General features: G+C 38.0%; 1 protein-coding gene across 1 annotated transcript; it reads right to left on the reverse strand.

The window, feature by feature from the left end:
* Nucleotides 1-1,661: 1,661 nt before the first annotated feature.
* Nucleotides 1,662-27,125, reverse strand: LOC309409930 (transient receptor potential cation channel subfamily V member 6-like; the record flags this gene model as incomplete). Its single annotated transcript, XM_082006191.1, has 15 exons — nucleotides 26,897-27,125; nucleotides 17,193-17,290; nucleotides 16,529-16,651; nucleotides 15,430-15,570; nucleotides 14,766-14,864; nucleotides 14,371-14,546; nucleotides 13,349-13,495; nucleotides 7,843-8,055; nucleotides 7,432-7,518; nucleotides 6,262-6,338; nucleotides 5,792-5,957; nucleotides 5,441-5,507; nucleotides 4,579-4,847; nucleotides 3,425-3,531; nucleotides 1,662-1,935 (listed from the first exon to the last, which is right to left on the reverse strand). Exons 1-15 carry the CDS (start codon nucleotides 27,025-27,027, stop codon nucleotides 1,662-1,664), a joined length of 2,175 nt encoding a protein of 724 aa, XP_081862317.1. The 5' UTR covers nucleotides 27,028-27,125.
* Between the last annotated feature and the right edge of the window lie 310 nt (nucleotides 27,126-27,435).

Genomic DNA, 27,435 nt, shown 5'->3' on the forward strand with positions numbered 1-27,435 from the left:
CACATTGTTCCCATCTCCATAGACCACCAGTACAAACCCCAAAGGTTTTGGGAAGGACTGACAATACTGAAGTGATGTAGATCAGGCAACACTTTCAACAAAATGAGTCAACTCAAAAGTATGTAATTGAATTCCAGAGAACCAGACTTCTGTCAGTCTCCCATTGAAACATAAATACACATTCAAGTAAGAGAAAGACGACATTTAAAGGAACACACATAATTGCAAAGATCATTGATGCTTATTACAGTACCTGCAAGAGAGGAGATATAGGACATGTTTACTGTGATATTTCAATACAATCAGAAATCCACTGGATTCAGCTTTTTCATTATCTGCTTTGATTACCACAGGGTGATTTGACTCAAAGTCTAGTGCTAGATAATAATCCTTGTTTTTTTAAAAAAACAAAATTTCTGTTACTAGTCCTGTTGGAAGGAAATGTTAAGACCATGGATTGCTTTCCACTTATTTCTGCTATTGGAATGAAACTCCACATTCCTGAGAATACAAAAAAACCTGAAATGACAGTCAATTTCTCCATTTTTCGTAAAGTGGCCCTAGGCAGATGACAAACTGACAGACTGGCACAGCGTCATGCCTGGAAAGGAACTATGTGGATGACTGAGTTTTTCTTTGTATAGTTTTAGACTTTGAGAGAGAGAGAGCGCATGCACAAGTTTCTGAACTGCCTCTGCAATAGCTCTTATTCATCTATTCAATATTTCCTCTCAATTTCTTTCAGTGATATATTGTAGATCACTACCCAACCTTGACAGCTCAGCAACAAGTCAGAGAACTGTGTTTCAGAATCCCACTCTTCCGCAGAAAAAAAAGACCAGCTTCAGCTCACTTAGGAGATTAATAGCTCTGCTGAAATCCCACACTGCTGAAAGTCACCTAACCAGGTCATACATGCTGTCATTAGGAAAAGAAGTTTCCACTTCAGATCCTTCAGAATCCTCCCAGGGATAGCAATCATTTCTTTTCAAAAGCTTAAAGTGCATTCATGTGACAACAAAATAAAACAAACAAAAAACCCATCACCAAATAAAACCAAACAAACCAAAAGAAAACTGCTGAGATAGCAACATTGAAAATGCATCTAGTAGAGACTGCCTTTCTTTAGAGGACAAAATGCGTCAGGCTCTGAATGCCAGCTGAGTAGTTATAGTCCTTTTAATCATCACAGTGTCAGCAACTCATTCCTGAGCTTAGTTACAGGGGGTGTTTTTCAGTTCTGCAACAAATCACGAAACAGAACTTCAGTGAGTTCTCTTTGCTATGAGAGCACTGGGATTTTGTGAAGCTGAAGGAAGAGATTATACTGTATGTAACAGTCTGGAAGATGCCTTACTATCACTTCTTTGGAAATGGATAGAATCCCATTGCTGGCTTCTTTTGCTCATTTCTGTAAGGCATTACAAAGCATAACAAACCACTACAGACCGGTGCAAGTATCAGTGCAACAGCAGGGACACTTAAAAGTAGGAGAGAAAAGACTGCATTCATATATCATAGCATAGATGCCATGAACTGTTCACCAGCAGAATTCTTCAAGGCTGACAAATGTGTGTAGTATGCTGCAGTGTGTATGAACAGTTGAAGATAACTGTTGTGGCAAAAGTGATCCATGCTGTGCAGTAAAAAAAGAGGTTTCTTTAGACATCATAGACCTCCTCTTCCATGGCATGACTGACCTCTCCACGAAGTTGGTGGAAGGTGTTGCGCCTCAGGATCTCCCAGCCACGGTGAGAACTAGTCCTGGATGTGCTTCGTGACAATGACAGAGCAGACCACTCCTGCTTGTACAGGATGTTCCTATCGATTCCCAGCTTTTCCAAACCTTTGTCATAGTTATCCCTATCCTGAACCTTAAATGCTTCTGTGTACCGCATCATCTTGTGTTTGTTGGGATCAACCCTGTCTTCAACTCTGTAAGAGGATTAAAAAAAATAAACTGAAACAAAGTAGAAACATGCCAGTTTATCAACAAAACCAAGCAGTCTCAAGGAGCTAGCCTCTCCCAAAAATACGTCTACTGACCCAGACATTCCAGAAAACCTACACAGAAATGGGAAACTGATTATAGACATGGTGCTAGCAGCTGCTAGCACACAATTATCTCCTAGACCTTCATCCCCATCATTGGCTTCACTACCCTTAACTGCTTGTGGTTTCCTGTCCTTTAACTCATTCCCCAGTCATGATTTGCCCCTTCTATTTTGCCAGCTGTAAGCTACTGGCAGACCTATCCCACCTGACTCTAGCTCCAGATCCTTTGTATATACACACATATTCATCCATTTCCTTTGTTCTTGTCTTTCCTTCTCTGATATCCCATGGTTGCTAGCCTCAGGGTGTCACTTACGTTTTGCTGAACTTTTATTTAACTGCTCCACTTCCACCAACTCTTCTTTACATTACTTATAATTTGTCTTCTGAAATACTATCCCACAATAGTTAAAATGAACTTATATGTAATTTGACAGAACTAGATCATACCAACACCCTTTTGTCTTAGCATCCAATGAAGAATTTTAGCTGGGACATTGCTCTTGCAAAGTTATATTCAGTCCAACACCTTGGACTGAAGGTGTTACATATTGATACTATTTTAGGTCCACTTGTTCTGCCCAGCAAACCTGAAAACCCGTAAGGTTCATTTCTCTGCTAAAACCTAAAGAAAGTCATATTTCATACTGTCACCACTCCCCCTTCTGGCTTTATGAGCAAAAGATGACGCAGTTGGAAAAGACACATGCCCAAACAAAATGGTATCTTTTCTCATCCTGGTATAAATATTGATTAAAATCAGAAATAATGAGGAATCTAATGTTATCTAGACTACAGATAGTTTGTTTGTTATTTCAGTGCCTAAACTGAAATCCTGGACCTAAGAATTTGTCACCTGATGCTGTCCTTGCAAAGTATAATATAGTTACTAGGTTGACACCAGAAAGAAATTTTGCCTTTAATTATTCCTGTTCTGTTTTTGAATAATCTGTAGTGCAGTTCATTGCTGCTCAATGCCTAGTTTTTTGATTCTGCCTCTGCCATTTCATGTATCTAATAGATAGGGACAGCCAACCAAGCACAGCAGTGAAGCTTTGTGATACTCATTATAAGAAGTTTGAAAGAAAAATTCAGGCCTTATAGCCCATGCAATTTCTGTGGTCTGTCTCCTGTGACTACTGGATAAGACGACACCAGCTGATTTCACAAGGAATTGCACAGCAGAGCTTTCTGAGGGGAACAGTGTTTGTCTATCAATCACAGGCAGAAAACAGATTGGGGTCTGTATTCTGGAAGGGAAGGACTGTAAACACTCCTCCCCAGGCCACTGGAAAGGCTCTTTATTAACATCCATACATTGGATTCTTCTTTTGTGGTCCTTATGAGCATATACTAGAAGAGAACTCACCTGAGATACCATCGATCCCCTAGTCCATACTCCCGCCCACAGATTCCAGAGCGAGGCCAGAGACACCGTGGCAGTTTCCGCTCCAGCATGACAGTAGTAGCAACAACCTTTAGAATGAAAAAAAAGAGAACTTGGATGAATTAGAAAAAAATCAGACTCTGTTTCAAAATTATCAGTTCATGAATACTGACTCATTACCACACTTCATTACAGCTCCATATGTAATGAAGAAAAATCATAGAGTCAATACTCTGTTTATTATAGGGCAAATCACTGTTTTAGTCCGAACTGTGCCATGTTTTGAGGAAGCAATGGTGCTCTTAAAACACTGTTAAATTTCTTTCCTTTTATACCTGATGGCAATGAGTAGGGTAATTAATTTGCTAGCTAGAGGAGAGGACACTATTTATATCTGCATTAACTATCATCAGAGTGTGGCCACACAACTACATTTAACCATTTGACTTACTGCTTTCTTACAGAAAAATACTAGGAAATGGATTTCCTGTTGAGCAGCTATATAACTGATCTATTGGAATTTTTTTACCTTTTGAGCAAGAGAGTCAGACCAACTTCTCTTAGTGAATGTAAAGACATTACTGACCTACTTGTAATCATTACCTTGCATTCTATCTCCCCTCAGTCAATCCCTATAATTATAATTTAACCCTCAGTTACACAGAAATGTGATTTGCAAAAAAAAGATGGAACTTTAAATTCTACTTAACAAGCAATCCATGTGTAAGGAACAAAGAGCCAGGAAGATACACGATGGACAAGAAAGGCTGGATGGGCTTCTAGCTGCTATTTGAAATAAGGTAGGAATACCCACACAGCAAAGATATACTGGAAGACAGTTTCACATGGGAAGATGTGCAGAAGAGCAGTCTTGCATTTAGACACTTTGGACTCATAGAAAGGATGAAAGAAATTTGGTGGCTGACATACAGAAACTGTAAAACAGAATTAAAAGGACATGGCTTATTCTATTAACCTCTGAGAAAAGTGAAGAGCAGGGAAAGGTTTTAAAGCACCTCCTTTAGAGCAGAGCACAGAAGACAGAGTAAGTAATTGCACTGTTCAGCACATTTCCTCTGGACAACTTTTCTCCTTCGTTATTCAAAGTGAACCCCCTACCACCTGAATTAGGTTACCTGGGCTCTCCAGAGTTCATCCCGCTCATGGGCCACTCTCCAGTGGGTGTCACCCATCATGGCAATTAACAAGTTGAGCATAAGGAGAGTGGCAATGATGGCAAAGGCAAAGTATACCACGCTGTACATAAAGGGCAGGTCCACATCATAGTTTGCAGGGCCATCAATGATAGTGAGGAACAGCTCAAAGGTAGTGAACAAGGACATGGGATAGTTGTAGAACTGCCCAAGGTTTTCAGGGTTCTCTGTCTGGAAGATGATGTAAAAAGCTAGAGGAGAACAATAGGGAAAAACAGAGAGAGGTAGTTTAATATCGGGAAACATATTCCAAGAGTAACAATAGGGTACTATAAGAGATGCTGACAACACAAAGTGGTCTGGGAAGGAGCTGCATGTGTTTCTATGCTAGTGCAGTACCTAGCATAACAAGGACAAATCCCTGACTAGAATCATTGGTCTCCATTATAAAGTGACTCAGAACTACTTTATTTATTTGTTCTCAAAATAGTGATCTTTTCTTCTTCAAGGATATAATAAAGCTGTGTGTGTTAATCTCATTTTCCAAAGACAAATATAATAAACACAGTATGTTTTTAAACCTTGATTTATATATATGTGGAATTATCTGTATTGTCCTAATTTCTATTACCCTGGAAAGAGCAAAAATTGAAAACCAAACTCATAAGAACAGAAATCAGTACTGGGAAAGTGACTATGTTCAAAAAAACAGAAGCTATACATCATCACCACCTTTGTGAGCTAACTCAAAGGGCAACCTGAGAAGAAATAAAATTCCATGCACTTAATTCATACTAAAGAATTTGGCAGGTGTAACAATGCTGTTTTCCTTTCAAAGACTCACCTGATGCAAAGCCTAGTATCACCACACCCATGAGCCAACAAAAGCGCATAAGATCTCCAAATATCATCTGTAGAGCAAACATAGAGCCACCATAAGACCCAGAAGTCCCACCAAGCCACAATGCAACCCTATGTAAAACGTTTTCCAGATTCTAAGACCATGAGTAGACTAAAGGAAACTTCTTCACTAAAGAAAGAATGTGAAAGTCAAAAACCCTCTGTGCAGACAAGAACTTGTCCATTTGCTGTTAATGCTAGTCCTGAGGGAGAAAAAGTATTCTTTCAGTTCCTCCCTATTTGCAAAGAGGTGCCAGGAGAAATGTAACAAGCCCATATCTGTTGTGTCTTATACCTTCTGGATCATGATGGTAAAGGGTCCAAGCATCTGGAAGCCTCGTGCGAAGTACATGACATTGCACCATCCTAGCACAAGGGCAAAGGACATGGGCACCACCTCACCAGTTGTGCTGGTGAGACGCATCACCATGGTTACTAGAATCATGCAAGCATATGTGATGCTGCAAAAGAAGAGACAGTGAAAAAAGTTCAGTAAAGGAATCTTACCTTCCTTTTTCTTTTCTTTTCAGAAATTCCAAGACAGGCACATATAGCCACCAGCCCCATAGAGAGAGACCTCTCAGCACTATCAGCTCTACCTGTCCACTTGCCTGTCTTCATACACACCAGTTGAGTCAGTAAGAGAAGTAAATCATGAGAAGGAATACTCTAAAAGAATGGAGAAATTGACTCATCTGGCAAAAGACATCAGTGAGGAAAATGAGGGACAATTTATTTATTAGACTCAAAAAGTGATGTACTTACACAATTATGTGAAAAGGCCCTCCCAGGATGGTTTGTCCAAAGTATTTCGCTGCTCCAACTCTAAGGATATCTGGGATCTAAGAGAGACATCCTATTGACTTTAGGACTTAGATGGATTCCATTATACTATTCAATGGCATGGTAACAGCCAATATTCACAATATCTTGGGGCCAGCCACATCTGCTTTGTTTGCTTGTTCACAGTTTGATTTCTGTATTGCTTTAAAAACTGAATGATTGAGTCAAGTGACCCCTCTTGGGATGTGACAGAGATTGATGGAAAACCTAAGAATGCTTGGGCAGATTGAGAGACTTTGGTATGTGGCAGAGAGATGCTGCAGCACTGAGCTGTGAGCCTGAAGTCCGTATAGATTACTGAGAAGAGACCAGACAAACAGCTGTGCCACAGAAGTGAAGACAAAAAAGACCTTCTTGGGGAATCAAAGTTAGTAGTGTAGCCCCAGAGTCCTGACCAAACACAGGAAGAAGGACCTGTCCTTCTGGAACATATATGGGCAGAGAGAAAGCTATTTACAAGCCCCATTTTGCTTCAGTTCATCCTGGCATCATTATTTTAGTTTTCTCATATAAAAGTTTCAGCCTTCTATTTCATATTATATTAAAATCAAGTGGGGGATGTATTTGTTTTAATTTAAAGAACTTTTTTTTTTGAGAGAGTTCATGGTAAGGAGAAAACATGTACTCTGGTTGAGTAAGGTTGCTGTTATAGGCCCATACCGTCACTGATCTTCAATTAGATATAAACTTTTCCGTGTACGCACAGAAATCACTTCAGCCAGCACCCCTAAGCACATGAATATTTGCTTAGGCTGAAGGGTGGGTGAAGAATCTCTAAGAATCTCATGCAACAGCTGGGATTCAGTTGGACCCACAGTGCTAACGGGTACTGTGGTATTACCCTGCAGATAGTATTTGATAGCATGGCCAGTCCTTCTAATTGCTTCTTCCACACCTGGAGTCTTACTAGTATGTTGTCACAGTCTCTGTTTCATCCAATAGATAGCAGTGTCTATAGCCTCAGGTGTATAACCAAAAACTTAGAGTAAGCAAATAACACCTACCAAGTTGTGAGCACAAACTCATGTTTGTCTAGTAAGTAAAATCTGTCTTGATTAAACTCGAGACTATATAGCTCACTGTTTCTCTTACCTCAAGGATCAAAATTACTACAGCTCCAATGACTGTGATCAGCTCCCCCACCAGCCTCAGCTCATCCTCATATGTCATATATGATTCCTGAAAAAAAAAAAGGCACAAAAGGAAATTAAAATTAAATTTTAAAGGGAGTGGAAGGAAATTAAAAAAGGGGATGTGGGAAAAGAAGGCCCACCGTTAGTGTAAGAAACATGACTAGGCCTGACAAGGCCACAGGAACCAGCTCAGCCCCAGCAACGGAAAGCAGAGCATACCCAATATTCCTCACTGACAAAGGTGGAAAGAGAGAAATAGGACAGCTGCAATAGCTGGCAACAGGGAAAGACTTTGACTTCCCAGTTAAGTATGTTAGATTAGAATTGCCCAATGCTGCCTATGGGGCCCAGACTCCTATAGCCACAGTACCTGCAGCATTTTCTGGACATAGATTGTATTGTCTCTACTGCTTGTTTTGTTGCCTGTTCGGGGTTTCAGTGGTCGGTAGACGCAGCACATAGTGAAGCAGACCATGTAGAGTATATAGAATAAACCCAGGAAACAAAAATAAGGACGACCATACATATTCCACTTCAGGCTCACCAGCTCCTTCACAGGAGTTAGGTCCAAGATCTGGCGTGCCTGAGAAAGATAGAATTAATTGCCATAAGGACATTTGTTTATAAGCATCATTCACACCGTTTCCTGGGAGAATGTTAACAAACTATTCTCACCTACTCCATTCAGCATTAGGAAGCTGAATTTATTTTGCAAAAATGGCATCCTCAAGTGGGTTTAGATTTGCTCAGTTCTCCAGCAAAGAGTTTTGAAAAAAACTAAAAAATATATCCTGCAGAGAACAGCTTTTGAGTACCAGTGGGAAATGCAAGAGAAGTATGTTAGATACTAGAATAAGTTTGTTGTCTGTGTAGGCCTGGATGCATACATGCACTTCAGACAGACCTGTGATCTGGGTCAATGAAAGCAAATATATGAGGATGTGTTACAGAAAATAAAAGGTATTATTAATAATGTATTAGTATCAGTATTAATATTATTATTTTAAGATATATACATATTAGGGCTGGACTAACTTTACAGTATCAGAAAGTTTATAAATCCTTTGAATATTCAAATTCAAATATGTACAAAACTAATTCAGTTCATGAATTATATTTTACTGTAACTGGAATCAATTTTGAAGAATATTTCATGTTAAGCAAGACAACACAGTGCACTTTACAGCAGACAGATATTCTCCTCTGCACAAAATATACATCATTATTAGAACATAGAATTGAAAATAAAATAATTTGGGATCTATTTTCAGCTACGGAAAAAAGGTTCTGCACAAACTTGTGAAATTCATTTACTTTTTTTTCTCCAAATTGGAGTTCTACATTTAAACATTTAAGTTAACATTAATTTCAACAGCTATTTCTATCAATTTCAGCAGCATTTGTGGAAATTTTTCATCTCTAGGAAACATATCTAAAGGTCATTTAGATCATTAGCTCTCTTTGAAAAACTGACACTGATATTACCTTTATTTAGCAGGCAACTAAGGGAACTTTGGAAAGATTTCCAAAGTTCTTTTATTTCTGTCTAAATGCAGCCAATTAATGGACTGGATTTTCAAAAGTTTTCTCCATTCAGCTATGATCATAAAAACTGAAGTATACCCGCAGTGAGATATACTGTGAAAAACCCAGGCTCTTTCAACTTACTTGCTTTAGATTATTTATATTATATACAAAGTTGGGTCCTTCTTTTTAGAATCTCAGTAGTGCAGCTCAAATATATCTAGAAGACCACATGCAATTCCAGGAACAAACAGAACCTTCAGTGAGCATCTTTCATGATATGAAAAATCGTGCTGGTGCATAAGTTGGGGTTGTGTTTCTGTCAAAGATCTGCATATATCCATGCATACTGTGTAGCTGAGGAATTCTATACAAAAAGAAAGCTTCATCAAAAGAAGTTGAGACCATAGTTTTAGAAGTGACAAAGAGGCTCCACAAAAAGTAAGAGCAGTAGAATTATGAGCACTGGAGGGAAGAATCCTCTCCTATCATACAATTCCATTTCAAAAACTAACAGGAAGAATCCAGAAATTTTCTCAAGTGTCCTCATGGCTGATTTGGTTGATTTGCACACATGCATATAAAGGACAAAGAAAATACAGTGAGATGATATGGAAAAAGAATTCAACATCTTTTCCTCTGATGAACATTGCTAATCTGTGCCTCTGAGTGAATCTATTAATTTGCTGCTGGGATGACAACTATAAAACTTGGAAAGATCAATGTCACTCCTGTAATTGTTTTCCTAGGACAAGATAAAATTGTGGCTACATGAACTGTCTAATAAATGTCATTACTTCTTCCTACAAACTTTGCCTTATCTATGTCCTTAGAATATCACTACTACAAGTAAAGCCATCACATAACTTTAGGCACCTAAAGGAAGTATCTTCATTAGTGATGTTGTTATCCTAAGATTTCTCTCCTTGTAGGCAATACGGTCCTACAGATTGCCATTCAGCTCACCTAAAATCTAAATTGTTCTCTGGAGATACTTAATTACTTGGATTTCTCTATCAACCACATGTAAAATTAGGGAATCTGTATTCCTTAATTAAACACCTCAGTTGGTGACAAAATTAGATAAGATGAACGTAGGCCAAGGGCACTTTAACTAAATTTGTCCAATATGAACACAATATTCTCTGCCAAAAAGTAATCACTCTCAAGCCTACCAAAATTAGACGCTCTGCTTAGTAAACTGGTCTGTGAAGAAAGAATGAACCACATGGGAAATATGTTATTTTAGTATGTAACGCACTACTGGGAGGTATTCAACACCATAGTGACAAGAGCACTATGCTGATATGAATAAAATGGAACAGAGAATATTAGGGTCTTTTCATACTGAGTTCTTTTGAAAAATTTGACCTAGTGGTCATAAACTACATAGAGTCCCACCGCAAGGAAGTATATTCCACAGAAGTGACAAATGTTGTTTTCAAAGTATATGGATGATACTGACTCAGGTTATCACAGCCTCCAAAATCTGCAGTAGTTGAAGAGCTAGATTTCTACTTTGGAATCAAATGGATCATCCTGAAACATTTTCAAAACAAAATTATCTTTTTCACTTAGTTATAAGCCATACTCTGTTAAAGTGAAAGTAAAACAGAGATATTTTGTTTATTGGCACCTGCAAGCCCGGATAATTAGCGTGGAGTCTTTTTGTGTTTTTCTGTCATTTCATCATAATTGTTCAGGTTCCATTCCTAATCTGCAAGAAATCAGTAAAACTGAACTGAAGCTATAGTTGTAATGGTTTTCTATAGTTGAAGAGTGAATCCACGGTCCTTTGTCTGTCTTCCCTATGTGGAAGTGTCATTTCTATTGATATAAGAGTATGTAAATACTCAAAGTCTAGAAATAGGACTATGTCTGGTATGTTTATGAAGTATCAAAGTTTGCTTTGTAGGTCAAGGGCCTAGGTCTACTCCAGAGATAGTCAAAAGCAGTTGGATTCAGCTACTTTAAGACAGTCAGTGTTACTTCATTTGCAGTTTCTCTACCTATAAAAAGTAAAGAATTTATTTTGCCATTCTCACAGAACATATGCAGGATTCACATGAGAATCCTTTCTGAGGTTGCCAACCAAGTGCCAAAATGTCAACAAGGCCTTTTCTGTAAGAGGGAAACAAAGGCATATATATGTATATATGTATGTTTTGTATATATAATTGTTTTGTTTTATTTATGTAATTGATTGGAAATTACCCTCAGTTCTGATGGCATCTTGAGGGTAAAACAAAAGACTAACAACGAAAATTTATCTGCTAAATCTTTGAAATGTTTTTGTTGTGTGTGAACATAGAACTGAGGATGACAGAATATTCCTGGTTGTACAGCAGTACATGTCTTTTTTATCAGATGATTTAGGATAAGAAAAGTGGAACATTTTTCCAAATGAGATTAGTACTTGTCTAAAGTTCCATGGTTTATATGAAAATATTACATTTTAAGTTTCTGCATTATTATCTGCATGATACTTAATTGAAACTTCTATATGAAGCCTTTAGCTCCCGCTAGAAACTGATGCATAGAGCATAAGTAGGACAAACAGTGTGTACTTGCTTATGAATTGGACCCTCACACTTTATTAAATGCTTCCAGACCTTCTTTCTATTGTAATGTTTAAGGGACCACTGCAATAAGCAAGAAGGAGACATAAGTTGAAGTGGCATGAGTGGGTTACTTTAAAGGAAAACTTACTGCATTCTAGATGTTTTCCTCCTTTTTCTACATTGCCCTGCTTCCTCCAAGTCTGCCAAAGACAGATTGCACAAATTGTGAGGAATATGTATGTTTCAGTAAATGGGTATGACTCTTGAATGCCCTAAGAAATATCCTAAAGGATCAAAAGGAAGTGAGAGATAATGAACCTAGCTAGATAGCCTTAGGTGTTCTGTTTTGTTTAGAAGTCAGTATTCTGGAATTCTTTGCATAGGAGAGTAGATTTCATTTTCAAAAAGATGATGTAAGTTCAGGAGCTTACTATAATCTTCCTGTAGCTTAGTTCCCTTCTATTTTTGCCACTTTTCATCCACTTAAGGGTCAGAAAATATATTTAGTACCTATTTGTTTATGCATCCCCCTTAATACAAGAGGAACCTGCTGACTGGGGCCCAAAGATGCAACTCTAGTCCGATACTGGACTGGGAGGGCCAGGGACCATATCAGAGGATGGGGTCACACATTGCATTCTTCTAGAGGAGACAGCAAACATTTTGGACCAAACATATATACAATACAAAAAAAAAAGTACTCTTTATGCATGCAAAAATAACAATTACTCATATTTAAGAGCATTCTGGAAAATAAAGAAATCATAATATTTCATGGTATTTGGGGACATCTTATCCTCTGAAATTAGGAATCTTGGATCTGAATGCACTACATGCTTTGGGAGAAGATGAGGCACAATATTCTTTCTTTTAGGATTATGGTTTAGTTTTCCAGACAACTGCTAAGGTTGTTCTATTTCTTTGACATAGACGTCTTTCCCCTGAATTTCTGTATGGAAAACACATAGAAATTTAAAGGATTTTAAATAAAAGCAAATGAGAGTTTCATAGACTTCCTTCACGTTGTGCAGCACCCTCCATTAGCTGAAACATTTGTTAGAGAAGTTTGACTAAAGTTTTGATAGATGGAAATAATACAGCATGAGTATTACTATGCTAATTAAAGTGTCTTCTTATTAATTTCCTGTCCTATTAGGATTATTTAAGGTGATTACAACTGATAGGGTAGTATACCTTGAAAGTCTTCAGCAGATCTGTCTAAGATTGCCATTACACTCTCCTATTTTTGTCTTCGTGATCCCTTTACAAGTTTTTGAGCCTACAGCAGAGATAATTTACCTACTTTGTTTTGAGTCATAGCCTGGACAAGCAATGTCATTAAAAGAAGAGTAGAATAATAGTGAGTGGTTTTAAAATGCATTCCAGGTTAGGATTTCTGAATATAGTCTTGTCTCACAGGGACATAGTAAGAATTAATCAGTATCACAGTTATAAAAAGCTGCTTGCTAGAGCTACTCTAAAGATACTTGTTACTGATATGTTTGAAACTGATGAAAGAGAGAGAACCCTTTATTGAATCACACAGTGTCATTTCCTGTAGCTTGCTCATACTAAGTTCTTTCAATCTGTAAGTTTTACACCTCAGAAGAAACTGTGTGTAAAGCATCAGATGTAGCCAGATCATTAAAAAGCTGCTACATTTCCTGTATTTCCTGCAGCACATGGTGCTCTATGTATAATATAAAAGAGCTTGAACCTTCAAACTCATCATTTTTCTCCTTTTATAATCATCATGGTCTGCACATAGAAAGCATATGTTGCCCACAATACCTCTCTCTTCTTGGTTGAGACAATGAGCTCAAGGAAGGACTGATCTTCAGCCCATGAGTCAATCTCTGTGAGATCATAGAGAACAGTGGTCAAGGGGCCAAAGGACCAGAGATTGTGCTTCCGCTTCTGCATAAGGTATTGAAACATCTGAGGAGAAAAGAAGGGGGTGGAGGATATCAGAAGCTTTCCAGTGCATAGTGTATTTGCAGTGAAAACAAATACAGTTGTTAAAAACTCTCTAATTAGAATGTATTTTCCTTGAACTTGGTAGTTGTTGTGGTTCTGATATCCCTCAGGAACAATTATAGCAGGCTAAGAAGTGGAAGAACTTTTCTCACTCCCATTTGATTATTAACCTGTGCTTGAGGTAAAGCATGAGTGATTTTTATTCTAAATTCTAATCAAACTGTCAAAGTTATTTGACACCGTTATACATCTTGGCAATAGATTTCATATGGAATTATATGTTGATTAGAAAAAAAATATTTTATACTCTTCTACAAGTTATCAGGAAAAAGGTGTGGTAAGGGAAGTGATCCTGTCCTTTGTGAATCTACAGAAGAAACACTAACCATTCTTGACTTTTTATTAAGGGGAATGGTGCAAGTTTACATTAAATATTGAGTTCTTGACTATGAATAGGTCTGTGGATACCTGAAGAAATTTCCTGTGTGTCATATTTAGGGTGATAAAATCTAGACAACGAAGACAATAATTTCAGTCATACTTTTAAAAACATACTTGGAGTGGATCTTTCTGTCAATATCTTTTTAACTCAAATGCTTCAAAAATTGGGTCAAAAGATATATTCTTTAAGCACTCATTTCTTTCATTAGGGTAAAGAAATTTCTTATACAGGTTTTCTGGTCCTACATTAGACTTCTGGCAAAAAAAAAAAAAAAGACTTGTTATGTATCTTCTACCCACTAAGAACATGTACAAACTTGCTTGGTCTGGATGATGTTGACCTTTTCTGAATAACCCCTTTTGTATGGAGGCAACTGTGTCACTTTTAAACTCACCACAGTGTTGCCCTCCACTCCAGACAGTTTGAATGGAGTAAGCCCCTCATTGTTAGGAATCAATTCAAGTGATCCTGGTCCCTCTTTGTTCCTGTCATAGGAAAGTATCAGGCTGTACATGTGGCAGGCAAATGTCTTATTAGGTTGGAGAACCAGGATGTGAAGAACAGTGTTACCTATGAAGGAAGCAGACCAGATAAAGTATATGGAATAGCCCAGCCCTGTGCAAAGACTGGCAATTGACTGATGCCATTAACAATGGCTTTTGTTTTCCTCACATCCCTCATCCCACAGCTGCTTGTAATGAGAGAAAAATATGTCCATGCACAGATAACAGTCTGATTTAAAGTGTCCAGATCCACTATATGCAATTCACTAGGCCCCACAGCACATACCCAGACTATCTTGAGCTCTGATGTCAGCTCCATTTTCAATGAGCAACTGTACAATTTCCTCATTTCCCACACAGGCAGCAAATGATAAAACATGCTCTCCTGCAAAGAAAGGAAAGAGGAGAAACAACTTTAAGACCCTAGGTGGCAGGAGAGGTTGAAGCACACTGAGAGAAAACTATCCATGCTATGAAGCCAGAGGTTATGAAACGAAGACTTACTTCCAGTAACCTGTAAATTTCCTGCCCCACTCCTTATCCTACTCAGAAAGGAGAAGAGGGCCTGCCCCACACAACACTAAAAGGAAGAAGTATTCTTTTCAGATTATCTCCATAAGAAGGTTGACAAGTATGTTGCAGTATATGCTGCTAGGAAGAAATTAAATTATTATTCCTATGCAATATATTTTTATACATGCAAATATATAAGATGTGTATGATATTTCTATTTCTATATTTCTATTTCTATTTCTATTTCTATTTATATAGCATTTACATACTCAGATGGAGTCTTACTGTCTACTTAAAGGTGTGTGACTGCCAACACTTGGAGACAGGAACCTCTGCTCATCCAGTTTAGATGGGGACTAAATCAAGCCTGCCTTATATTCTCACACCACTCTGCTGGTTCCCTCTCATAGCAGCAAGGGGAGAAGATAAGGCTGTACCGAAATAGAGAAGATTGTGGGAGCTGCGCCTGAAGAAGTGCCCAGTGGCCTGTGCTGTACGGGCATTGGCCCCTCTCTTGAGTAAAGCCTTCACCAAAGTGATGTTCTGGTTCACTGCTGCAATGTGGAGAGCTGTCTGCCCTGTAAGACACAGAAATAAAACCTTGCCTTCCAAGAAAGCAACTTCAGTCTGATCAGTAGCCTGCAGTTCACATTTCACTCAAGGTAACTCTAAGTTTTTTGGAACTGCATCCATAGTGGCTATATGATTTATGTTTGAAATTATCCCTGTTGTGTACAGAAGAGTGGACTACAGATTTTCCAGAGGTGCCATTCTATTTAAACCTTTTAGGAATTCATGCAAACTGACTTTACAACCTGCCAAAACCCACTATACACTTTCTAGCTTTTTTTCTGGGGGAAAGCAAAACTTGCCACACTCTTCCAAGGAGCACACTGAAAGGTCATGTCTCTCAGAAGGACTATGCTTTCCTTCATGGGACATGAAGGTGAGATCAATACAAAGCTCCCAGAGAAGGTTTGCTCTAATCCATGAAACTAGGTATTAGAATTTCTAAAAACCCATCATTATTATTTTAGTGGTTTCAGGATTCTGTCTGGCATTGCGGTGTGGTCAATCAGAACCATTCTTTAAAAACCAGTCTCAGAGTCTAGACTCAAAAGCAGTGGCCCTCATTTGCTTTCAGTCCCTATTCTTTGTCAACCGAAGAACCTTTTTTTCTCTCCTTTCAGAGGAGATCAGGTAATGTCTGATGTATGTATGCATGTCCCCTTTGTTACACATGACTATGGCAGAAAGTAAACTGTACATATATTTGCAATCCTGCTATAGGAAACAGGCCCACCTGTGGTTAAGAGTTTGTCAATTATGCATTTGCATGTTTTCACATGTATGTACTTCGATTTAATATAATTCAACCTTCCACAAATGGTCAGGAGCCATTTGTATGCTTGTTTTTCTATGTAGCAGTTTAGCAATATATTGAACAAGAATAGTATAAGCTACTTTCCTAAATGTACTAAATTTCTCCCTCCCCCAGCAGAGAATCCTGCCCATCCTCATTCACTGAGGTGTTACCTTGATAGAGTTCTGAAGTCATCCTCTCATTGACAAGCTCAGGAGCTGCTTCCATCAGAATCACTGCGGCCTCCACATTATCATACAAGGCAGCTACATGAAGGACAGTCTCCCCCACTGCACCTAAAAACAGTAGGAGAAACATGTGAGTCATCTAGACATTCAACTATATGGGACAAAAGCAGAAATGGATTTATTGGCATGGAGAATTATGGGAGTGCTTGGTCCTCCCTTGAGTACTGCCAGGTGCCACCTCACCATATGACATGGTAAAAGCCACATGACTACATAGCCACTATCCTTCACCCTGTCCAAAATCTGAAAGCTGAACAGAGACTTCAGGTGTTTGTGAGTGACAGCAGACTTAGGCATGAAATGGGTGAGCACACAGGCCTTCTAGGGACCACCTTCCACAGTAAACCACCTCCCTCAGTCCCTCTAGAAAAAAAGGTCTATTCGAGCTGTAAACCTCCGATCTTCATCATTCCTTTAGGGTTTGATGAGCTCTCCAAGTTAGAAAACTCACTTTGTTGCAAAGCTGCTGACATATAGTTAAGTAGTTTGAGTCTGCTAATGCAAATGTTTTAGCAAACTAACAAACATACTACTTGTAGCAGGTTCTTGCCTTATACAGAAAACCATTTGTCACAAATAATTGAGTTACCTCTCTGATAGATATCACATGTTCCATCAGTGAGAAGTTTCCTAATGACTGGGAGGTTGTTCTCTTTGGCAGCCTGGAGGAGCGGGGATTCCCAGATCCTGTAGTCAAGAAAACGTGTCTGATAAGAAACACGGTCAAACACATGGTGCCTCTCTCCAGACTTAGCATGGCCAATGCTTGAGACAGTACGTATCTTCAACATTTTCACTGAAAGATTGGTAAGGCACACCTACTATCTGACATATTTTTTGAGTGCAAAAAAAAGAACTCGCAAAAGCAGGCAAGTGCAGTGCTAAAAAACGCAGGTAGTTCACCATCTCTTGGCTTACTGACACTTAACCATATGGTGGCAGCAGAGGGAAAGATAGGAGAAATGAATAACCAGAAGTTTCTGGTTTATATAGCCCACATTTTGAGGCACAGAAGGTAGAGAACGATGGGTCATTTGATAGCCCTACTGCCAGTAGACTAGTAATCTCAGGAGCCAGAAAAAGCCAGTAGTTTTTTTTACACAGCACAATAAAATAAAAAAGGGTGGCATCTGAATTACTCCCATAATGGATGGAAAAGAAAAAGTACAAACAATAATTCCTCCTGTGTCATAGCAACACTTCCTATGGTATAATTAAAAGAATGAGCTCTGAAATGTAGTTTCTCATCATACAAAGTTATGAGAAAAAAATTTGAAAGCTTAGCTATACTATTTTTTTCTCTAATGCTGAGAAAATTGAGGAAATTGTTGAGAACTGAAATGTATGCTTGTCCTGGGAAAATCCCAGACTAAATGGTTCACTTATAGTTGAAGAATGTCCTTGGGTCTTCCATGAGCCTCTAGATTATTTGAGTAGATCCTTTGCGGATGATGAAGAATGTGCAAGTACAGTCACCAAACTTTACGACAGCAAGGTCCTTTGATGCAAATAGCAGGTCAAGGGAGCTGATCGTCCCCCTCTACTTACTCTTGTAAGGCTATGCCTAGAGTCCTGTGTCCAGTTCTAGGATCCTCAGTACAAAAGACATACGGAGCTACTGGAGAGAGTTCAGCAAAGGTCCACAAAAGATGATTATGGTACTGGAGCACCTCTCATACGAGGAAAGGCTGAGAGAGCTGGAACTGTTTAGCCTGGAGAAGAGAAGGCTTGGATGGGGTTCTTATCCATGTGTATAAGTATCTTAAGGTGCAAAGAGTTACCTGCAATGCCTGTTTGCTCAGCATCCAAGTAAGCTTTGACAATATTCAAAATAATGGGTTAGCCACCCAAAAATCACAAAAAATAGAACAAAATCTACTAATTTATAGTAAATATTTCTGTTTTCCTTGAATATTTTCAGATTCATCTTTTAATTCATAAGTGTTTTGGGGTGGTTGTTTTGTTTTTTTTTTTTTATACAAATAAAGAATTCTAGCTAGCCCAAATTCAGGAGCTAAAGGCTTTAGATGACAAAAGACCTTCAAACCCAAAGAAACAGCCTATGTCTCATGAATTTTCAGTATGAAATAGAAAGAGATTCCTCTCTCCAGATACGATAAGTTCAATTTTAGACCTCTGTTCAGATGTAAATTTTACATTTATCTAACCCCTGCTTCTTGTAATACAGATGTTTAATATATTCTTAATTATCTAGCATGGCTCAGCTCAAGCTATAATGTGTGATATGAAATAAGTCTAAGGAACATAGTAGAACAATGACAAATTCAAGCTGATATGTACAAGGAGAACATCAGCCCTCATTTGCCTATCAGCCCCAGTCTGTCCTTTTCCTACAATCTAACAACTGCCAATAGACTGGATGTTAGTCTCACATACACACAGAGCATGTGGGTCAAATACATTAATTAAACCATATATCTGGACATATATTCAATGCTTTCTCTTTGTAATGTCCCAATTTTCTTCCTTCTGTTCTGGTATTATTTAGTTATGAGATTTTGAGGATACAGTTTATAGGACAAATACTGTATAAAGCAATAGGTGTTTTGCATTAAGTGATAACACTGATGTTAGAATACATTATCTATGAGTATAGCTCTATCATAAGCCACAAGAAAATCCACATCAGAGAAAGAGAGAGAATATAAATAGCTTATTGAACAAAATGTTTTCTCAGAACTTGTGCTTATTAGGTATAGCATAATTTAATGATAAAACCATAGGAAAACAGGAAACATAAATTCTATGGCTTACAGAAATATGTATTTCTTGCTTTAAATTATTCATTTATGAACAATAGAAACTTGAAGCAAAAAAAGTATTATTTGATATGCCATTATCTCTGGATGTAATCCACCTAAAATGTGTGAGTTCTGCACCCCTTTATAGACGAAAGACACTGACACACTTGAGAGAACTTGGAGGATAAAGCAAAAAAAAGAGGAGTATCAGAATTACACAAATAAATAGGAATAATTCTAATTATTGGGCATGAGCTAGAAGTAATAAAATCATAACTGAACATTATATTTATAATTCCATAAAAGGAGCATTTCCTGTCACCAACAGCACCTTATTATCTACGTCACTAGAGACTAGACTAGAAAACCGCTAAAGAACAGAGGAGAAATAAAAACATTCAGAATATAAAAAACCATCCTGAAGAAACCAGGGAGCCATCCTGAGATATTTTTTGTGTGTCCTTCAAACTCTTAGCCTTTCTACTTTAGGAAGTATCCCTTCTTTAGTTTACTCATGCATTAGTTGTGTTAGTTGCTAATTACAAGATTATTTGATGAGAACATTGCATCTAGGATCAGACAAACAGGAACAAAATAAAGAGGCACTCTGAGCAAAAGTTGTAAGATTCGGTATCAGTGAAGCAAGCTTGCCAACTCTGCCATTATTTTGGCTGAGAAAGGCTCTGTGTTCCTGGAGAATGTAAATTTCAGAGGCAGGAAGTGGGCAGGAGGAAAGATTTCAATAGTATAAACAATGCTACAATTAGTATGTTGATTCTTTACTGGGTAGGCCTTTATCCCTCCGATGACCTCACAGAGGAGGAAGGATTGAGCAAGAGACAATGTGGGAGGACATAAACAATACCTTTCTCACAAAATTCTCTAAAGACCTTGTAAACAACTAATTAAATTACAAGCCTGCTAAGATGGAGACACCTAATACCTTCTATACTTAGATTTCATAAATTTAGTGCAAAATTGCAAAACTTTTCTACTTATTGTAGGAACCTCTAACTGGGCTTAAAAAACCAGAGATCCCAGGTCAAATAGCAAGCTGGTGAAGAACCCAGAAGCATTGTTAAATGTCATGGCACACTGCCTCTGATGCCTCAAAGGTCCATGACCTACATGTTTATACCATAAGCTTTTACTCTCATTTAATTTTCTGTCCCATAATTGGGGAAATATTTTACTCTCATTTAAAACATACCATTATAATTATCAACTCATTTTTACTACATTACAGCAATGTGGTGAGCATATAAATATCAAGTGCTAGGTGAGACAAATTCACTAATATAAAAAATAAAACAAAGTCACTTGAATCTAGAACCTTCCAAACACTTTAATTTCTTTAAGTTCTGCATGTTTAACCAATTTTCCTCCTGACCCATCAAACACAGTATGAATTTTATATTTTACAGTTCTAGCTCCCGTGTGTCAAAGCAGCAGCAGGTAACATCTGTGGCTTAGTCTCTTAACAGACCTGCCTAGATTAGATGCTTAGTTTCCATAGAGTACCATTATGTCACTGGATAGAGAGGGTGGCTTTCAGAGAATGATTCATCAGAAACACTCTGAAAAGGTAATTCAGCACATCTAAGCTCCTGTTCTAAATCATTCATGTCAAGAGACACTAAGGTCCTAATTTAACCAGCTAAGTTAGGTCTGTAATACTAGGCAGTACTCACGTTGCCTTATAGGATCAGATTAGGATAAGCACAGGCACATAGCTAACCAGTAGTTCTGATGGGCAATGAAAGCCACCTGGAATGCTCCTGGCTTCTTCTTACTGAGCTAAGGAATGTAGCTGTGTTGAGACACTTAGTAAGACTTGATCATGCAATACTATCAGTCAGTTTTCTTAACAGGTGATTCAATATGCTCAGGAAGCTGTGAGTTGTTTTTCAATATAGGTGAGGACAAAATCAGGAACACCCGAAAATCCATTGTGAAACAAAGAGAAGATAGAATGTAGGTCAGATTCTGACTGAGGGAGTCATGTAAAATAGTTTTAACAAGGTTAAGGATTTCACAAGCACTTTCTGCTGGTAATATGTACCCTTTTGGATTTACAGCTTCTTAAGCAGTTCTTTTCAAATGCATTCTGCTCATTACACTTATGAAGAGATTAAGAATGCAAGGACAAGTCCATAAGTCCTAACTCTGTTATAAGAAGATTTTGGATTTACATGGTTATTCTTTTTAAACACGGACATATGTTAAATATGTGAACTGTCTGGACAACAACCAATCTGAAGCTTCTTTTTCAAGACTGAGCTCACCAAAGGTGCAACAGAGCATCTCTTTCTCCTCTTTCCTTCCCTTGTCAGATTCTACAACTTGAGTCATTCACTTTATGGACTTTTCCTATTGTTTTCTCTAGTATAAGTTTGGCATCTGCTAGCTTCATGCTTTATCCCCATAACTATGTCAGTTACTGAGGGTCTAAAGCAATTCTTTCTAACTGACCTATAAATTTATCAGCAGTATATTATTTCAGTTTTCTTTTCTTTCCTTGTTATGCTGCTCAGAATATCCATGGTCAACACTCCATCATGAAATTGCCAAGAGAGATTCATCTTCTCCCTTCCTAAGTATGCTTATGGAAATGTGTGCAAGACTTCATGAGAGCAGAGGAGTGCTCAGAGGAAGCTAACCAGCCAGAAAGAGGATCAATACAATCATCTAACAAGATGCTAAAGAATGAGCTAGGAAGTAATAGGATGAAATGAAAAGGAGAGAGACAACAGGGGCTTTCAAAAATCAATGCAGGGACAGGGTCAGCAAATTTCTTCAGCACTGACAGCAAGACTAGGCAAATTAACAGGAACCTTTTGTGCATGTATGTTGAAGACCCTTCAGTTGACAGTAAACAGAGCTTCTCTGGAAATAAATTAAACAGGATACTAATTGCTGATGCTACTAGACAAAAAACTGATGGGGAAACCTTATCGCTTCATATATTTAGCATTCTAACACATTAAGCAATAGAAATCTTGCTCAGTCACTTCCAGCAGAGCAACCTACTTGCATTAATCTCCTTTTTTAAATTCTGCATCTGAAACCATCCTAAAAATAATCTCATGCTAGAACTAGATTAACAGTGCAGCAGATGTTAGTTATTATTTATTATCACTGCATTATTCATAAAACTAATTTGTTCTCTGAAGCATAACCTCATCCTACATCAAAACTTCCAACCTTCTTCAATAGGAATTTTCTGGCAGTTTTATTCTGGGATGCATTCCTTACCCTTCCTTTAATTAGTTTTCTCTAACAACTTTTTTAATTTGGGGTGGGTTTTTTTCAGAACACAAATCTCATGTTTACTTCCTCTCAAGGAAACCTATAGCTCAGTTTAAGAAGGCAAATAGCTTTCTAAATCTGTGAGCCTAAGCCATGTCTTGGGCACCGAGGTCATATGTGTGTGCCTTATTGGGGAAATGTGAGTTCTGAAGGACCTTTACATTTGTGAAATTAAGGAGGCTTGGTTTCCATTACTAGACTCAAAACTTCCATTAGGATGAAGGTGTAACAGCATAGGAAAAGACCAGAAATGCTGACAGTGATACTTTTGACTTTATTTTACATGCAGCAGCAGAGTTTCCAACAGGCTTTGCATATTGACTACTCAGAAGCACTGTTGTTGACACATATTACAAATTAAGTGGTGGAACTGGGAGCTGACATCTTTATTCCACTGTCATCTTTGTGAGCAAAGGAACCAATTAATACTGACAGGCACTGTTGATTTTAAGACAGTCCTATGTCAATTTTTACACTGAAAACTCAGTAATGTTTAGACAAATGAAGAGCAGAACTATGGTGACATCTCTCACTACCAGCTTAAGAAATATTTGTCTAGAAGCTGAAGGCTCTATGTGTCCCTATACAGCTCTTAAGCAACTCAGTTTAATAGCATTAGGCTGAGCTACTTTTTATTTATTTGTGCCATGTTTGTTTTAAGGGTAAGCAAATAAAAGCACTTCACTAATATGTCTGTGAGACTAAAGAACCACAAAAAAATTTGGAAACTAAAGGGGATATAAAGTTTTTACTGTGACATGTTTGGAATGACCATAGCTTTCTGCAAGTTATGCAAATTTTCCCAAGCACCTCTAAAGTATTATTTCTCATAGAACAGATTTCTACAACTAATTAATGTGTAAAAATATTTTGTTTTGGTTTGTTTTTTTAATTTTTTTTTTAATGTATCACACAAGTTAAGTATTTTATTGTCATGAGACTAATTAAGGCTCAGAGCAACCCACAAAGGCCAGGTGATACCACTAATCCCTAAGCAGCAGCTGTGAGAGAGAAGAGACACGCAGAAATCACAGAGGCAGGCAACAGCAGAAAGAAAAATAGAACATAATTGTCCTGGATCCATGTACTCACTTGCCCTAATTTATTTATTAATTATTTTGTATGAATGAACAGTTCAATTCTCATACGGTAGAATTTCTAAAATTACATGCTAGGAAGATTTTTTACACATTTCCTTAGAACCATTTACACTGAAAGCCAGACTAAAAAAAAATAAAACAAGGAATAACTCTCATAATTTCTGCAAGATCTATTAGACTGTGACAGGCATGTGATTCCTCTTTACATCTATCAGACCTGAATTTTCATAAGTATTTACCTCTTTGTTTCCCATGATTATGGACTATATTGGGGTTTTATGTTCATATGCTCCAGGCTATGTAGATCCCGGAGTTTACTTCCAAAGATAATTCTAGAAGGGACATATGAGGTGTGACCACTGCCCCTGGGACACCACACTGAGCTACAATCTCTTTAAAAAGGAGAGTCTTGAACAGAAAGAAACCATCAGAGAAAGGCAAAATAAACTCAAACTCCTCTTTAATATTAGGAGATTGTATCACATTTCCTGATCTTGGATGTCCCTTTGGGAAATGTTATATAGTGCAGGATTAAGCCAAAGAAATCCCTCACTGTGGATAATGTTGAGATCAGCGGCTGATAAGATTCTAAGAACTATTGCACATGAAGAAAGAGAATGAACAGCAATTCCAGTGAAGGTGAGAACTACCGAAACAGCTTTCAGGTATTATCACCAGTGGTAGGACAGGAAAAAACATTGTTCTCTTGCAGACTTTCTGTGTGCAGTCAGAGCATACTAGTTTAATAATAAGATGTTTACCACTGGCTTTCAATAATAGAATTTAATTCTTGCTTATTACTGTATGTATTCCAACACCATTAACACTAAGAAGAACTCAAGCTGAAGCCACAACACTGCAATTCCACACAACAAAATGACAGGATGAAGTAAAAGCCCTCTTGGCTTACAACAGTTCTTTCACAAAAGCAAAGGTTTATAAGAGTAGTTCCCATACACAGGTCACCACAGAATGTTTTCCTGTTGTGTTTTTCTATCAGTACATAACTGAGAATATGAAAGCAATAAAACTGATTCCAGTCCTCTGCAAGTTGTTCATTTTCTTTCCCCTCAAACTCTGAGTATCTCTGGGGACAAGAAAGGAAAGCAAAGGAAAGAGTAGGATAATAAGAGAGATGGAGAGAAATGGTCCTGCCCCTCTTTAGGGAAAGAGTATCTACATATTGGCACCATGTAATTTCTGAACAAATCGCAGAGGTTAATTTATGTCAGTTGAAAGCTATGGGAAACATAGACCTAAAATGCAAGTGAACAATTGTGTCCACATGCAACTGTGATTTCACAGACAATGATATCGTATGCACTACATATGTCATTATGCAGAGTTTTATAATGAAACAGAGAAATGTTAGTTTGGGGGAGCACTAGGGTTGCACTATAGTGATCTAAGAGAAGTTTATGAAGAATGGTTTACATGCTTAAGAGTTTTTCTGTTTTCATCTATCAGTAGCAACACATAAGTTGTTCATGGGCCTGCAGCACATGACTAATTAGGATTGTCGAGCAAAGAGAAGGTTGAAGGGCAGTTTAACAGCAGCCTATGTGAAAAGGAGCAGCAAAAAGGAAGGGGCCAAATCTTTCTTGGCAACAGCAGATGGTAAAACAAGGGGCTACAGCATAAAATGATGATTTTGAAAGTTCAGGTCGAACGTTAGGAAAAAACTTTTTCTTGAGGAGGTTACTACAACACTGTAACACATACCGACATACAGTGGGATCCATGTCCCAGGAGGCTTTCAAGACTGAGCTAGACAAAGCCAAAGCAACATGATCTATTGCTGGCAATAGTCCAGCTTCAAGCAGGAGGTTAGATAGAGATCTCCAGAGGTCCCTTCTACATCTCTATGACTTAAAAATGTGAATATATATTTATTAAAATTGTATTTTATATTTATAAAAATATTAATATATTTAGACTTTTCACACATTCATTTGTATATTACAGAATCTGCTGAGAACTTATTATTAAGTTACCTGTGATGCTTTTCATGGACATACCAAGATGTAAACACGTCAGCATTCTATGGAGACACTATTGTTCCCACTGTTTCTCCCATTTTAAGTGTATTTAAGTCCCACTGCTCTGAAGTAAAAAAGAACAGGCTTTTGATATTTCCTCAGAAGTTAGATGACGATATATGCAAGTTCTTTCCCTAAAGACAGATATGTACATTTGTCCCTCTGAAGGTACTATCCTACTTATTTCTATACGTATATGTGTGTATACATACATCTGTACACACGTACAGATAGATAGATTTTGTCCCACACAGCCACCCTTTTGTCCCAAGAGATGTTTAGATGTTTCCTCAGTTTTGTGAGGAAAGCAAAAACAAATTTTACAAGCAACTGGAAGCAATTTGTTGTTTGAGTACTGCAGTGTTTGTACATGCAGAAATGACAAGAGACAATGGAAAACAGATTCAGCTGGATTTACATAAATATTCCTGAATTCCTGTGTGTGGAGGGAACAACTCTGCACAGCAGTAAAAACAGCCTTGATTCACTATTTAAATGTGAAGACACAGTCAATATTCTTGACAATGTGAGGTCTAAATGTACATGTTGACACCTGGGCCATGGGGGTGAGAAACAGCAGTCTGATCCAGGTAGTGACTGACCACCAGAATGTGGAACAACAATGAATCCACTCTATCCCACAGTAAGGGCAAACTTTAGAGAGACAGAAAGCAGAATCCTTGCAAAAAGGCCGTAATTTCAGCTGACTGCAGCATATACATGACACATGCTCCTAATAATAATTAAAAAAAAAAAAAAATCAACAAAAAAACCCTCCTGCATTTTCTTGTGAACTTTACCAATGAAGCAGGAAAGACAAAAGTATACGTTATTCATTTGTTACTGAAGCCCTGCACTCAGGGTAATTCAATTGCGACCCAGTAAACCCACCTGTGAAAGCAGATAAGATTGGAACTCCAGAAGCATTCCACCTTGAAAGAATATATCTGATAGAGAAAAGTGCTCCAGGGTTGTTTAAAGTTTATCTACTAGCAGAAAAGCCTAAGGGAAAAGAGTGAGAATCAGCTACAGGGAGAGAGCAGCAGAAGAAAGGGAAGACAAGAGGGATGAAATGTACTGTACCTTTTCTGCTGGAGTAAGTAGAGTTCATCCAGATGTTTATCCCAGGACTTTTTGCCTTGCAACTTCTGACTTAGTCCATTCCAGATCCGGAAATAGAAGGGCTTGCTATCCCCAAATAAAGGTACCCCCATAGCACGTCCCTTTTTCTCTCTTGCCTAGCTGTCTGAAAGCCAGCAATCACCACTTAGGAAAAAGTCAGGGAAGGCTCAGTACAGGTCACGACTCCTCCACCCTCAGTCTGTTACTTACCGAGGAGACTGTCCGTCAGCTGCAAACAGCTGATCAAAGTACATGTAAAAACACAAAATAAAATCACTTGTCCCTAGCAGACCATACCTTGAGCCTCATCAAGTACTTAGTTTCCAAAATAGCCCAACCCAAAGGTGTGTCTGATTTAGAAGTAGCTCACCACCAGTCTTACCACTCATAAAGACCCTATACAGCACTGAAGAATTCATACATCATCAATGTCCTAGGCTTCTAGTATTTTGTTTCTGAAGTCTAGAATTTAGAAGTAATCATCCTCCTTATGTATCTCT

This window comes from Phaethon aethereus (assembly GCF_964289735.1).
Source record: "Phaethon aethereus genome assembly, chromosome: 1".
In the NCBI taxonomy this organism is placed as follows: domain Eukaryota; kingdom Metazoa; phylum Chordata; class Aves; order Phaethontiformes; family Phaethontidae; genus Phaethon; species Phaethon aethereus.